The sequence below is a fragment of the Bison bison genome, unplaced genomic scaffold, assembly GCF_000754665.1.
Source record: "Bison bison bison isolate TAMUID 2011002044 unplaced genomic scaffold, Bison_UMD1.0 scf7180017864141, whole genome shotgun sequence".
Lineage (NCBI taxonomy): Eukaryota > Metazoa > Chordata > Mammalia > Artiodactyla > Bovidae > Bison > Bison bison.
The window spans coordinates 3,844,985-3,858,031 of NW_011494713.1; the positions used below are offsets into that span (position 1 = coordinate 3,844,985).

General features: G+C 51.0%; 1 protein-coding gene across 1 annotated transcript in view; it reads right to left on the reverse strand.

Moving 5' to 3' along the window:
* The window catches only part of DNAI1 (dynein, axonemal, intermediate chain 1), a 69,480-nt gene that overhangs the window by 20,443 nt on the left and 35,990 nt on the right, over positions 1-13,047 (reverse strand). Inside the window, exons 10-12 of the mRNA XM_010840104.1 lie at positions 8,772-8,856; positions 5,385-5,502; positions 5,063-5,106 (exon numbers count right to left, since the gene is read on the reverse strand). Coding sequence (XP_010838406.1) covers positions 5,063-5,106; positions 5,385-5,502; positions 8,772-8,856 — 247 coding nt within the window. The remainder of the gene's footprint in view (positions 1-5,062; positions 5,107-5,384; positions 5,503-8,771; positions 8,857-13,047) is intronic.

Sequence of the window (13,047 nt, forward strand, 5' to 3'; positions counted from 1 at the left end):
AAGTGTGGTGGGCAGAATAATGCCCTCCCCCCATGTCCGTGTCCTAATCCCCAGAGCCCATAAATATGTTACTTTGCACAGCAAAAGGGATTTTGTAGATGTGATTAAGTTAAGGCCTTGAGATGGGGAGATTATCCTGGATTATCTGGGTAGAACCAGTGTAATCACAGGGGTCCTTATAAGGGAAGGAGGGAGGCAGGCAGGTCAGAGCACTGACACCAGAAGCCGACGTCAGAATGAGACACTTGCTAGCTGGAAAGAGGCCACAAGCCATGGAAATCGGGCAGCCTTGAAGCTAAGAAAGACAAGGAAATGGATGGCCCTCCAAACCTCCAAAAGGAACAAAGCCCTGCTGACATCTGATTTTTGCTCAGCAAAACCCATTTTAGACGCTGACCTCCAGAACTGTAAGACAATAGATTTGTGTTGTTTTGAGCTGTTATGTTCAAATCAGTCAATCCTGAAGGAATTAACCCTGAATAGCCATGAAGCTCCAATACTTTGGCCACCTGATGCAAAGAGCTGACTCATAGGAACAGACCCTGATGCTGGGAAAGATTGATGACAGGAGGAGAATGAGACAACAGACGATGAGGTGGTTGGATGGCATCACTGGCTCAATGGACATGAGTTTGAGCACACTCTGGGAGATAGTGAAGGACAGGGAAGCCTGGTGTGCTGCAGTCCACGGGGTCACAAAGAGTTGGGCGTGACATAGCGACTGAACAACAACAAAGTCAAAGTAACTGGGTCACAGCTAAGTGTGACCCAAATTCTACTTTTAGGAATCAGAGGAAGAGGTCACTCAAGATGGTTGCTCTCTTGCTCCCTGCACATCCCCCAGTCAACCAGCCTCTGCTTCACCTCCACCTGCTCACATGACTTTCCAATCCTCTTAATCACAGGGCTTACTCAACAGCTACCTAAGTGCTTGCCCCCCACCCAGCTGCTGGTTTCCCTGGAGACTGATGAGCCAACCCGATGTCAATTCCCCTATAAATGGTAGGTTCCTCCTCCCCCAGCAGTGAGGGTTTTTGCCATGTCCTATCTGCGACCTGACATATGTGGTAGGGACCTTTTGCTTCTGACTTACAAGACTCCCTATCCAGTTACGTTTAAGTTGTGGGTTTCTCTATCACTTTCTCCTTCTCTGGTCTCACAGTGGGGCGATGTGGGGCTAGCAGGTCTGTGGTGGGGGGCAGCCCAACAGGCCATAGATGATACATTTTCTAGGGTGATTTGGAAGCAGTACCTCTAGAAATCAGGGGGATGGAAGCTAATGACCCCCAGCTCTCCTGATGACAATAAGGAAACCCTTCTCAGTTTCCCACATCCCAGTCCTGCCCTCTTGGACTCCAGGCACAGACTGTCCCTTGGGTTAGGATTTTCAGTCTCCAAAGGCAGGGGACGAGCCCAGGGCTGCCCCCAAGAAGGGACATCAGTGTTACAGGGTTCCAAACTGCCAGTGTGACCCTGAGACTGTGGTGCCAGGCTGGATCCAGCCTTCCAGGCACCTGGGCTTTTCCTAGAGCTCTCACCCAATTAGAAGTTGGGATATTTAAACAGTGTGGGAAATAAGAGCAAGGCCTTGGAGACAGAATACATCAAGCGGGACATTTAATTTGATTTAGGGAAAATGAGGCAAACATTTGAGAACCTAAATAACTAACCAGTAATTAAACTAACAACAGGAATGCCCTTGCACTACAACCCGGCGAGCACAGTGGCCTTTATGGACTGTATTTACAAAGAGACCTGACAACATAATTAGTCCTGTAAATTTTACGCAGCCTGCAGCTGAGGAGTGATGGATTTTGTGTGTGGAGGATGAACGGGGAGAAATGAGGTGGATGAATTTCCATTTTCAGTAAATGAAATTAACACTGCTTAATTAGTGAAGCTGACAAATAATGACCAGGGAAGATTTAAATCCCTTACAAGTGGATCCCTGACCTGGGCAGGCTGAGGGACCGACCAGGAGGCGGTGGGACAGAATGGGAATGGGTGTAATATGGCCCTGGGGCTCAGGGCCTGACTTTGGCCACTTTTGAGGGTGCTGTCCCTCCGAGGCTGGGCAGAAGGTCAGCTGGCTCGTCCGCCCTTCTAAGACATGACCTGCTGGGAGGCTTCCTCCCTGTCTCCTGTATGAGAGCCAGTCAGGACACACACAGGGTCTAGGATCTGATCCACCATCCCTGCCTGACAGATCACGAGGAGTCCCCACTTCCCTGCTGTGAATGGCCTAATGGGCTGGAAAGCACCCCCTCAGTGTAGCAGGCTGACACAACTGCACCCCAGCTTTGCCCCGTGGGTCATCTCTTCCTAGACCACCTTCCTCTGCCCTCCAGTGTTCCTCCATCTGCTCTTACCTGCTGACAGCCTTTCTCCACTCAGCTGAGACACGAAGCCTGGCCCCAGGGGGAACCCCAGTCTCAGCCCTGTATGCAGCCTGACATGCCCACCACCTGGTGCCCAGCAGCCACGAGGGAAGGCAGGTGTGACTGCTCTGTGTTGTTGCAGGCAATTGCCTAAGCTCTGTTCCCCACCTGCTTGCTCCCAGTCTGGCTCCAGCCAGCCGGCCTTGTGCCCAAACGTGGGCTCAGCCCCAGTCCTTCCTAGGTGCCTGCCTTCCCCTGCCCGAGTCTTATTTGACCAGGTTAGAGAGTCAACATTGGGGTATCCCAGGCAAAAAGAGTCCTGGGCTGAACTCATCGGGGTCAAGCCCAACAACAAACCCAAACTCTCACTTCAGAGTTTGTCCACATGAGGCAAAGTCTGATGATGGGAGGCGGGCATCTGGGAATTTTCAAAGATAGGGTGATGGAGGCTGGTGAGCAGCTGCTCCTCACGGCAACCCATCCGGACATTAGGGTGCCTTTTTCCCGGCCTTGGCTTTGCTCACTTTCTTCCAAGGAGACACCCGGGTATCTGCAGCATGGGGCTCCCTGGGGGAACCTCAGGAGTGAATGCAGGAGCCCTTTGAGTCCCAGTCCAGCCTGGCTCTGCTCAGGCCTCTGCAGGGTGGTACTGAGATGTGCAAGGCTCTGAGGAATAGATGCCCAGTGGAAAGCTGGTCAACAGCTCCCGTGCCAGTGAGAGTAATACCACCGCCTCTGCTGGGCCCAGCTGTCTAAGAGAAGAGGTGGGGCCTCGTCTGACTCCTCCCTGTCCCCAACAGGCCCCTCTTTCTGCAGCCCTGCCGGAAAGCTAGGAAACAGAAAGACAGACAAATCAGCAACGTTCGTCCTTTCTGTGCATACGGTTCCTACAGCTCAAGGGGCACATTTGCTGCTTTTCTTCCACGTGTGTCTAATGACAGAGGGTACCAGGCATCAGCGTCTCCAGGTCACCAGGGGAAAAACCAAGGCTCAGAGCAGCTTTCAGCTCCAGGTCACGTCACTGGGAAGTGACCCTCCAGCCAGAAGGTCTGCAGCTGATAGTGGTGCTACCCAGACATGTGGGTGTGGCCAACAAAGGACAAAGAGACCCTTCGAGGGCGCACGCCTGCTCAAAAGAGGCCACTGGGCCCGTTGGAATTGGGGCCATCAATTCCTGGTGGGGGCGTCACTCTGCACCACTGCCTCTGGCTAACACTGCCCCCAAGGACAACCTCTATATGACCCCAGCCAGCTGACATTCCACTCTGGCCCTCGGTGAAAGGAGGAGACAGGAGAGCTGAAGCAGTTTCTCCTCCCACCTGCTGGGGAGCCTCCCCACTCTCCCCACCTCTGTCCTGGGCAAAGAGCCTGGGCTGAGAGCAGCCCCAGAGAGGGGTCCACACCCACTCCTAGGAGGCCCGATCAGCACCCGGCCCACGTCCAGGCCCAGTAGCTGCAGCAGAGGGAGGAATGTGCTAGCTCCCTGCCAGAGGGGGTGGGTGCCTCCTGCTTGGCAGCAGCCCACCCTCAGGAGTGGGGACACAAAGCGGGCATTTAGGGCATCCTCGGAGGCGGTCCAGACCATGAGACTGGGAGCAGCTCCAAGGGTTTCCTCGCTGAGAGGAATGACAAACACCCACTCCTCTTGGCCCTCGCCTCCCTCCCCCACCCCGGGCAAAGAATGGGCTGGGCGGACAGGCGGCCTGAGGGGCAGAGACCGGGAGCTTGTACGCCTGCCAGCCAGCAGCAGCTTGGAGAATGGGAAGGTTTTTCTGTTTGCAGAAGCTCATTCTCTCAGCCAGAAAGCACGCTGTCAGCCTGGGGAGCTGCGGCTTGCACGAAGTCTGGGGCCCTCTCCTGTTAGGAAGGGGGAATGTCCAGTCCAGAGGGGAGGCAGGGGCTTCTGCAGGGCCCAGGAATCACGAAGGAAAGCCACACAGTTCCCACAGTGCTGCCTCCCGCTGAGGGGTGAGGGAAGCTGGCGGGGAGAGAACATCCCATAAGGCAGTGGTCTCCGAGGGGACAGGGGCCAGCGATGAACATCAAACCCTTGTCCTCCACCTGCTCCAGGGGCTGCTCTGGAAACTCTCTTCATGCAGACCCCACCATCCAGGCCCTCCCAGGTCTGGTCCAGTCCACCTTCTCATGCTTCTCAAGCCCACTTCTCCAGCTTCACTCCACGCTGGCGGTTCCGAGCCTGCCCTCTCTTTGGAATGCCTTCCCTAGTCTCCCAACTGTCTCTAGCCTCCAGTCTCCTGCCTGCAATTCCTCCCTGTAGTGGTTGTGTCCCTGCCCTTCTCAAATTCCTTCAGTGGTTTCCCTTTGAGAGAAGGTCCAAGCTTCCTGGGATGGCTTACCAAGCCCTTTGGGGCTACCCTGCCCCCTTCTACAGCCTCATTTCCTCCCGTATCTCTCCTGCCTCCCGACCTTTGCTGCTGCCTCAGACGGAAGTCCTCTGCCCCTCTTTCTTCACCGTAATAACTCCTTCTAGGCTCATTTTGGCATATTCCTTCACGCAGCACTAATTGCCAGTGTGACAGTGGGGCTTCTCCCCTAGACTGGGCAGTGTGACTAGATCTTAGTCATCTCTGCATCTTTCACACCTGGCAAAGAGTTCTGCACTGAGTAGGTACTTAGTGTTTGTTGGTTGAGTAAGCAGATGAACAAATAGCCAGATGACTTACAGGAGCCATGTCCCACTGCAAACAGATCGTTGTACTTTGGATTCCTGCAAAAGAAATAAGAACCCATCAGCCTAGGAAATGGACATGGTTTGCCCATGGACACAAGCCCTCCCATGTACCCTGGTGCCTTAACTGCACTGCAGACAGACACTGTCGACCTTAGAGACCTAGGGAGGTTCCATAAGAATCCCAGTCTCACTTTTTCCCATAATGCTACGGGTCACCTTCAAGGTGGTTGAGCTTGGGTAGGAGCTGCTTGCTTGTGGCTTGGTACCCAGCAGGTGCTCAGGCACTCCAGGTTTTCTGCAATGCCTCTACTCACCAGCAGAGGGCGGTGACGGCCAGGCGCTTCGCTTTGTCATTTTGGAACTTCCAAAGAGGCAGCAGGGTACCCTCCTGGTCCCGATACTCGTCAGCAGCATCCTCATAGTACTTAAAATCTTAAACACACACAGACTGAGTCAGCCCTGGACTACTGTTTTCTGTCTGTACCTCTTTGGCCAAAACAATTAACCTCTTTGTGTGTCCGAGTGGGAATAGTAAGAATACCTACCTCAAAGGACTACTGTGAGGATTCATTGCTAATACATGTAAAGTACTTAGAAAAATACCTGGCACAGAGTAAGCTCTCTGTAATGTTGTTGTTACTGTTATCGTTGTTTTTGGAGGTAAATGACACTAAAGTGGCTATGTCCCTGAGGATAAAATTCCAAGTTTCCCCATCTTCATATTCACTGCCAAGCTCACCACAGTGAAGCTGCCTGGCTCCCTCATGGGTGCTCTGAACTCAAGTTCATCTCCTGCCCTAAACTCTCTCTACCTCTTGTTTCCTTTAACTTAGGCAGAAGCCGCATCCATCTTTCTACTTGTCTATACCAGAAATTTTGGTAATCCTTCACTGATCTCTTTTCATCATTCCTCATATTTTCCTTCTGATAATCTTTTTAATCCATTCACTTCTCTCCAGCTCCATAGCCACAGTCTAGGCTCAGTCCCCAACAGCCATCACCCAGACTACTACACCAGCCTCCCAGCTGGTCTCCCTACCTCCAGACATTCCTCCTCCAGTCCACGTTCCACAGAGCCATGAGGGGGAGAACAAATAAACCAGCTCCCCACTGCCCTGAAAACCCCTTGGTGACTCCCCTGGCACAGGAGCTTCCTGATTGAACCAAGGCTCCAACCCACTACCACGTCACCTCCAGCCAGCTGTTCACATACTCTCTACATCAAAGTGTCGAAAATGCTCTGCTCCTCCTGGAAACTCCCACTCACTCTAGATCCAGATCAAGCTCCTCTGTGAGGCCTTCACTTTGTTGCTGAGCAGACAGAGTTCACCTCCTCCTCCGCCCCACCCCTGCCTCTGGTCTGCTGAGACATGGGCCACACACTGTTGCCTCTCTGTGTCCTTTTGCCTGTCTCCCCCAGCCCACAGCTCTAGGGGAACAGGAAGCACAGTGTTATCATCTCTGGACCCACAGTGCCTAGCACAGGGCCAGCCACAGAGCGGGCACCCGGTGATTGTTCAAAGAAGGCAACAAAATATATCAACAAAAGGGAACTAGTTCTCAGTCTTCTTTCCAACCAAGGGTGCCCCAGTAGAAAATGACCCTCTCATCCACCACGGTCAAGGACAAGCCCGGGCACAGCCCCAGCCTCTCTCCCAATGTCCCACACTTTGATGTTTGGGGACTTACACCAAATCCTCAAAAATGGCTCAGAACAAAAAAGGATTAGAGTGGTCAGAGGCGTGAGCCTTGATCACATCAGAAATCCCTGAGCTCAGACTGTCTTTGAAAAGACTTCATTTCAGAGAGATTAATTGGTAACACTTCTGTTTTCACTTCTCCTTCACAAATACACTTTCCCAAAGGGAAAAGTGTATGCAATTAAAAAAAAATCAAAGTTCAATGCATTTTTATGTGCCTGTGTTCTTATAAATGAAAAAGGTTCACCAAGGCCAATTTCTCCATGGATATTAATCATGTTTGCAGCCCTTCAGTGGGCTGCTTGCAGAGGCTGGGTTTCAGGAAGCCAAGCTGCGTGAGTGACAAATTCATTCACAGCTGCCGTGTACTTTTGACAGCTCTGAAAAGCACTCAAGGTCGTTTTCCAGCCTGAATGATAACAAGGGGGCTTGTTTAGGCGGCTGGTCTTGGCAGCCCTGGTTTCTCTGTCCCATGGGTGAGCAATGAGCATCAAGTCACGGAGAAGAGCCCTGGGCTGTCAGCAGAGGAGATCAGCCAGCAGTGGGGAACTGCCAACTCCGGGGAGGCAGCCGCTCCAAATAAATGCACAACCTCTCAGGGAAATACAAGCCACTTGGGAATGTGCTGTTCATGCCATGGGAAGGATTCCGTTTCCCTGGCTCTGTCAAAGACGCCAGAATTTCCCAGGCCCCCAGGATTTAAGCATTTCTGAATCAATCTCTTGCTTCACCACATCACTAATTAATGACTCGAATAGACCTATTGAGTGTTTATTTGAAATGTCTCTTCCAGATCAGTTACTCTGTGGTCTCGCGCTGAAGTGCTTAGGCTCTGGGTCCGGGGGACCTGTCTTCGAGTCCCGACTGTGTCCCTCACACCTCAGGCTAGCTGTGGTTTGGAACAAGTGGCAACCTTTCAGCCTGAATGTCTCATCCTTAAAATGGAGGTCGTAGTGGTATTCACCTGACAGGGTGGCTGTCAGGATGAAATAAAATAATGCGTGTAAATGGCACAGCCCAACACCTGGTAGAGAGGCTATTCTCAGGGAGGGCTGCTGCTTGTTTTTCACTATTATAACTGCTCCTTTTTCTCCACTGCTGAAGATGCATTCTCAGTAAGGTGTAGAAAGGCCCACTCGACCCACACCTGAACCTCATCCTCGCCTCTGCCCCATCTTCCGCCTCGTCATACCCTCCCACCTCCTCAGCCCTGCTGTCCTCAGGCTCTGTTCCTGACTAGTGGAAGCTTTGAACTCTGCAGAGAAAGCTCTGGTTCCCTGTGCAATATTCAAGGCCCTTTCTTAACTGGCTCCAACCATCTCTCCAGCCTGAATTCTCCCCGCTTTCCAAGAGAGCCCCCGTCAGGGACAATGAGCCTGCTGTCCCTCGTCTCCAGAGTCCTTTCCATTCATTTTCACTACTGAGTGAGTCACTGCTTGTGCTGTCCCCTGCCTAAACATCTGCCCTCCGCTAATCTCCCACTCAGATGCCGCTTATCCCTTGGCATCCAGCTCAGCCCTCCCTAAAGCCTTCCATGACCGTGGCCACTGCTCACTTCCTCCTCCTCTGTTCTCGAGGAGACCAGAGCAGTCTCTGTCTGCAGTCTAGCACTTAGATTGTCCCTAAGCTGGGCAGAGCAGAGAACAGAACACGGAATTAGGAGGCTTAAGACCCAGGTTTGGGTGCCCTTGGCCTTGGCTTCCTCGTGTGTGGAGAAGGGATAAAATCTCTGCTCCACTGCCTCCCACGATTGCGGGTAAGATGACATTAAATAACTAGCGTGCTGGTGTCTTTATGCACCATTGTCAGATCTCATCACCACACCCATTTTTTCTTACGCCATGGTTCCTGTTTGAACTGTGTAAGTCTTATTTCCCTTGTGACATACAGAGGAGGTCCTCTTGCCCCTGTAGGACCCAGCATGGGACACTCAAATACTCACTTTGTATGAGCGATTTTTAATAAAGTAATAATAGCAGTTGCTGGCACTTTAAATCTTACCCTGAGCAACATCATCATATGTGTTTTGGTTGACCATCCGCTCCACGATTTTAGCTGCTTGGGTCACTTTGGTGATGTCATCACTCTGTGGAGATACAGGGGCCACCGGTCCTCATAAGCCACCATTCTGGAAGGTCTCGCCCTGAGCTATAGCCCTGACTTGCAATCGGTTCAGCAAAGCCTCTCTGACCCCGCCCACCCCAGATAGCTCTGTAAAGGTTTTCCTCACCACCCTCTTCCAGGAATGCCCAGCTCACAAGTGGCATGAGGAGTCTGCACTGCCATAGTTGGCCCCTAGGTAAAGCTTGCCTCCTGCTCTTTCATCCTGAGTTTATTCTGGAGATGGCTCATCTCTAAACACAAGACAGGGCCCTGAGGAGAGCCCAGAAGGGGTACTGGAGGGGAGAGCAGACAGGGCCGGGAGGAGGCTTCTCTGGTGGGGACAGAGGTTTCAGCAGCCTCAGCAACAACAAGGACTCCCGTTAAAGGTCCCAGAAATCTTGTGGTCCAACTTATTCAGTCAAAAGTTGAGGGGTATATAAAATAGATAGCCAATGGAAATTTGCTGTATGACTCAGGGAATTGGAACTGGGGCTCTGTAACAATCTAGAGGGGTAGGAAAGGGTGGAAAGTGGGAGGGAGGTTCAAGAGGGAGGGGCGTGTATACACCTATGGCTAATTCATGTTGATGTATGGCAGAAATCAAACCAATATTGTAAAGTAATTATCCTTCAATTAAAAACAAATTTTAAAAAAAAGTTGAGGGGAAGGTCCAGGGAGGGGAAAGAGACATGCCTCTACTATAAGGAGTATGAGACAGAACTGACTTCTAACTCAAGGCCCTGCCCATGGCCAAAGACAAAGCAGGAAGTTTCATATCAGGTAAAAATGACTCAATTTGAACAAAAAACAAGTTCATTATCATGTGAAATTCCATAAATCCTCAATGGAACACCACTACAGCAGGTTGAGAGAGGAGCGAAGAGTTTGGGGCTGGCAAGACAGGTCCAACATATCTAGGGCAGGTGGCAGGAATGAACCAGTGGAGTGGACAGCCCTCCAAGGGGGCCCCAGAGGGCCACGGCTCTCTGGGACACGCTTTTCCAGGACTGCCAGCATTGCACAGAGGTTAAGAGAATGGGTTCTGGGGCCACCCAGGTCTGCATTCCCCACCCCCACCCCCGCACAGATTAGGAGCCCAATGGCAACCTTAGGTACATGAAGGTCTCTGTGACTTAGAGTACTCCTGCCATAGAGGGATGGATGATGCCTTCTGAGTCATAGGGTCATTGTAGGACCCTAATACATGTAGAACATGTAATAATCGCCGTGGTGTTATTCACCCAGGGCCCAGGTAACAGTGATGGTGGTGTCAGAGGGAACATGCAGCCTGGTGTAGTGGGGACTGACAAAGTCACACATGAGGGTTGCCCTTTGAGACTCTTTCATCAGTTTTCAAAACTGACTCCAGAACACTCACCAAGGACATTCACTGGAGTCTTATAATCATAAGCCTCAGAGCTCACCTGGAACCAGCTACTCCCCCTACCCTCTGACCCAAAGCAAGAATCTGTCCCCCTCAGCAGCTTCCTGGCAAGTGTTTCTCCCCATGCCAGGTGGTATTTTGTGTGGTCAGATAGCCTGTTAACTGAAACCTACTTCCCTGAGTTCTATGGTCCCCATGGTTATCCCCATGGTCCTAACTCTGTCCTCCAGCCACAGAAAGGTGTGTGTGCCGGGGGACAGCTCCTCTGATGTGGGAGGACAGTACCTCTTTCCTCAAGTCAGTACTCCTTCAGGTGGCCCCACCCAGCTCCATCAGCTTTGGTGGCCTCTTAACAATCAACACCTATCAACCAGGATCAAGCAAGGACTATCTTGGGGGCTGTGCATACATCATCTTGGGTTCTCAAGACAAGCTTGCAAATCAGGTATCATTAGGCTGTTTCCTTGGGTTGGTAAAGAATCCACCTGCCAATGCAGGAGATACAGGTTTGACCCCTGGGTCAAGAAGATGCCCTGGAGAAGGAAATCGCAACCCTCTCCAGTACTCTTGCCTGAAAAATCCCATGGACAGAGGGGCCTGGTGGGCTACAATCCATGGAGTTGCAAAGAGTCAGACACGACTTAGCAACTAAATCACCACCACAGATGAGAGAACAAGTTTTTAAAATTTTCAGCTCGGTGACAAAGTCAGGATGTAAACTCAAATCTATGGACTCCAGGGCCCATGCTCTGAGCCCCACACAAAGAGCCATCCCTCCCTAGATGACCAGCCTGGTCCTGGGAGACTCAGGGCTCCAGATGTGCTCTGAGGAGAGAGTGTGGTTTGGGAAACTATGCTATTGGAGCAGATGTGGCTTTTTATTGGTTCTGACTGAACTTGTGGCCTCTGAGCCCTTTCCCCCATTCCTGTCCTAATTGTTCAGATCAGAAAAGCTTGCATTCATTTCTGTACATTCACCCAAATCATTAATGAGACAGAAACCTGAGATCTAAAACTGCAGACCCTATCATGAAGTTACTCTGCTTTCTCCTCTCCCATACTTTTGAGTTTTATACCAACCTAATCAGATCCAGGTCTCAGAGAAAGGGGTATGACTTTGTTCACATGCTGAGCCTCAGCAAAGGGGAAGGCAACTCTTACCTCCACTCTGGTCTACAGAGAGCCTGTCCTAGTACTTAGGATCCACAGTTAGAAATCAGTTCCCTTGGGGGAAGGCTGAATAGAATACTAAAGTATTATTTTTAATTTATTTATTTTTATTTGCAGGATAATTGCTTTATAATAATGTGTCGGTTTCTGCCATACGTCAACATGAATCAGCCATAGGTGTATATATGTCCCCTCCTTGAACCTCCCTCCCACTCATGGAAGCATATACACTACATATATTAAATAGATAGCCAGTGGGAATTTGCTGTATGACTCAGGAAACTCAAACTTGTGCTCTGCGACAACCTGGAATACTAAAGTGTTAACTGGCTATGTTATACCCCCAGTATCCTGCTTTACTGCATTTCTTGGTCCAGAGGGCTGGAATCTGCCTACATCACAGCTTTTCGTGTTAACCAAGCTAGAAGAACATGGTGTGGTCCTGCATCCCTGAGGGTGTTAGACACCAATTCTGGTAGGGTTGAGACCTAAGGACAATTTTCAGCCTTAGTCAAAGGGATCTTTCTTTTACTTCATGGGTCCTGGTGACTGCAGTTAAGGTTTCTTTAACCATGCTCCCAGTAGAGAGCCAAACCCTGATGAATCTTCAAGTGAATCTTGATCCAGGCCAGTAGCCCCCCTGAAGCCCCTAAACTCTAGAGAACAGTGCAGGGCAAGTTAAGGGTCTGGACAAGACAAATGCAGGGCCAGGACTTAGCTTTCACCTCAGGGTTCCAATACCAGCACAGTCATGATCACCAAGTGCTTGCTCTGATTACATGAAACTCAACTGTACAGCTCCTATTTAGTCAGGGCCTGGAACCCTCAAACCTCCCCTAAAATGTGACTTTATCCTGGGCGTGGAATTGAGTGGAAGTGGGCATACTTCAGAGAAAGGGAGAGTGTGATCTGGTTTAGATTCCAGGGTGGAGCAGAACTACTTCCCTGAGAGCTGTTGGGAGCTCTCCAAGGTGCTGAACATGACCTTAGCTTTCTGTGGAACTTGTCCTTCCTGCCCAATTGCAGATCAGACTCATCCTGATCTCCATACTGGGACCCTGGCTCCTGACCCAGCTCTCTCTCTATTGAAGGGATACACATGGCCCCTCAGCATCTCCCTGTGGTGACCATCCCTGCAGTGACTTTTCACTGTAACTTCCATGATGAACCCCAACCTATGCTGGCTACACACACAGTGAGCTCCCAACCATGACCTCTACTATGACTCCTGCATAGCTCTTCATTGCAAATTCAACCCAGGGTGGTCACTCATTGGCCTGGGCTCTCTGGTACCTGTGATTAGCTCTGACTTGCCTCCTGGACCTGAAGAATTGAGTGCAAGTAAACCCAAGGACTGAAGCCCAAAAAGCAAATCTCCCTCTCAAACCTCATGAGCTTTTGCCCAAGGAGGTGGAGCCTTATCCTCACATGCCACTCTGTCCTGGGAAGCCTCCCCAGCTCTCCCAAGGTGCATATCAGGCAATGGCACCCCACTCCAGTACTTTTGCCTGGAGAATCCCATGGATGGAGGAGCCTGGTAGGCTGCAGTCCATGGGGTCGCTAAGAGTTGGACACGACTGAGCAACTTTGCTTTCACTTTTCACTTTCATGCTTTGGGGA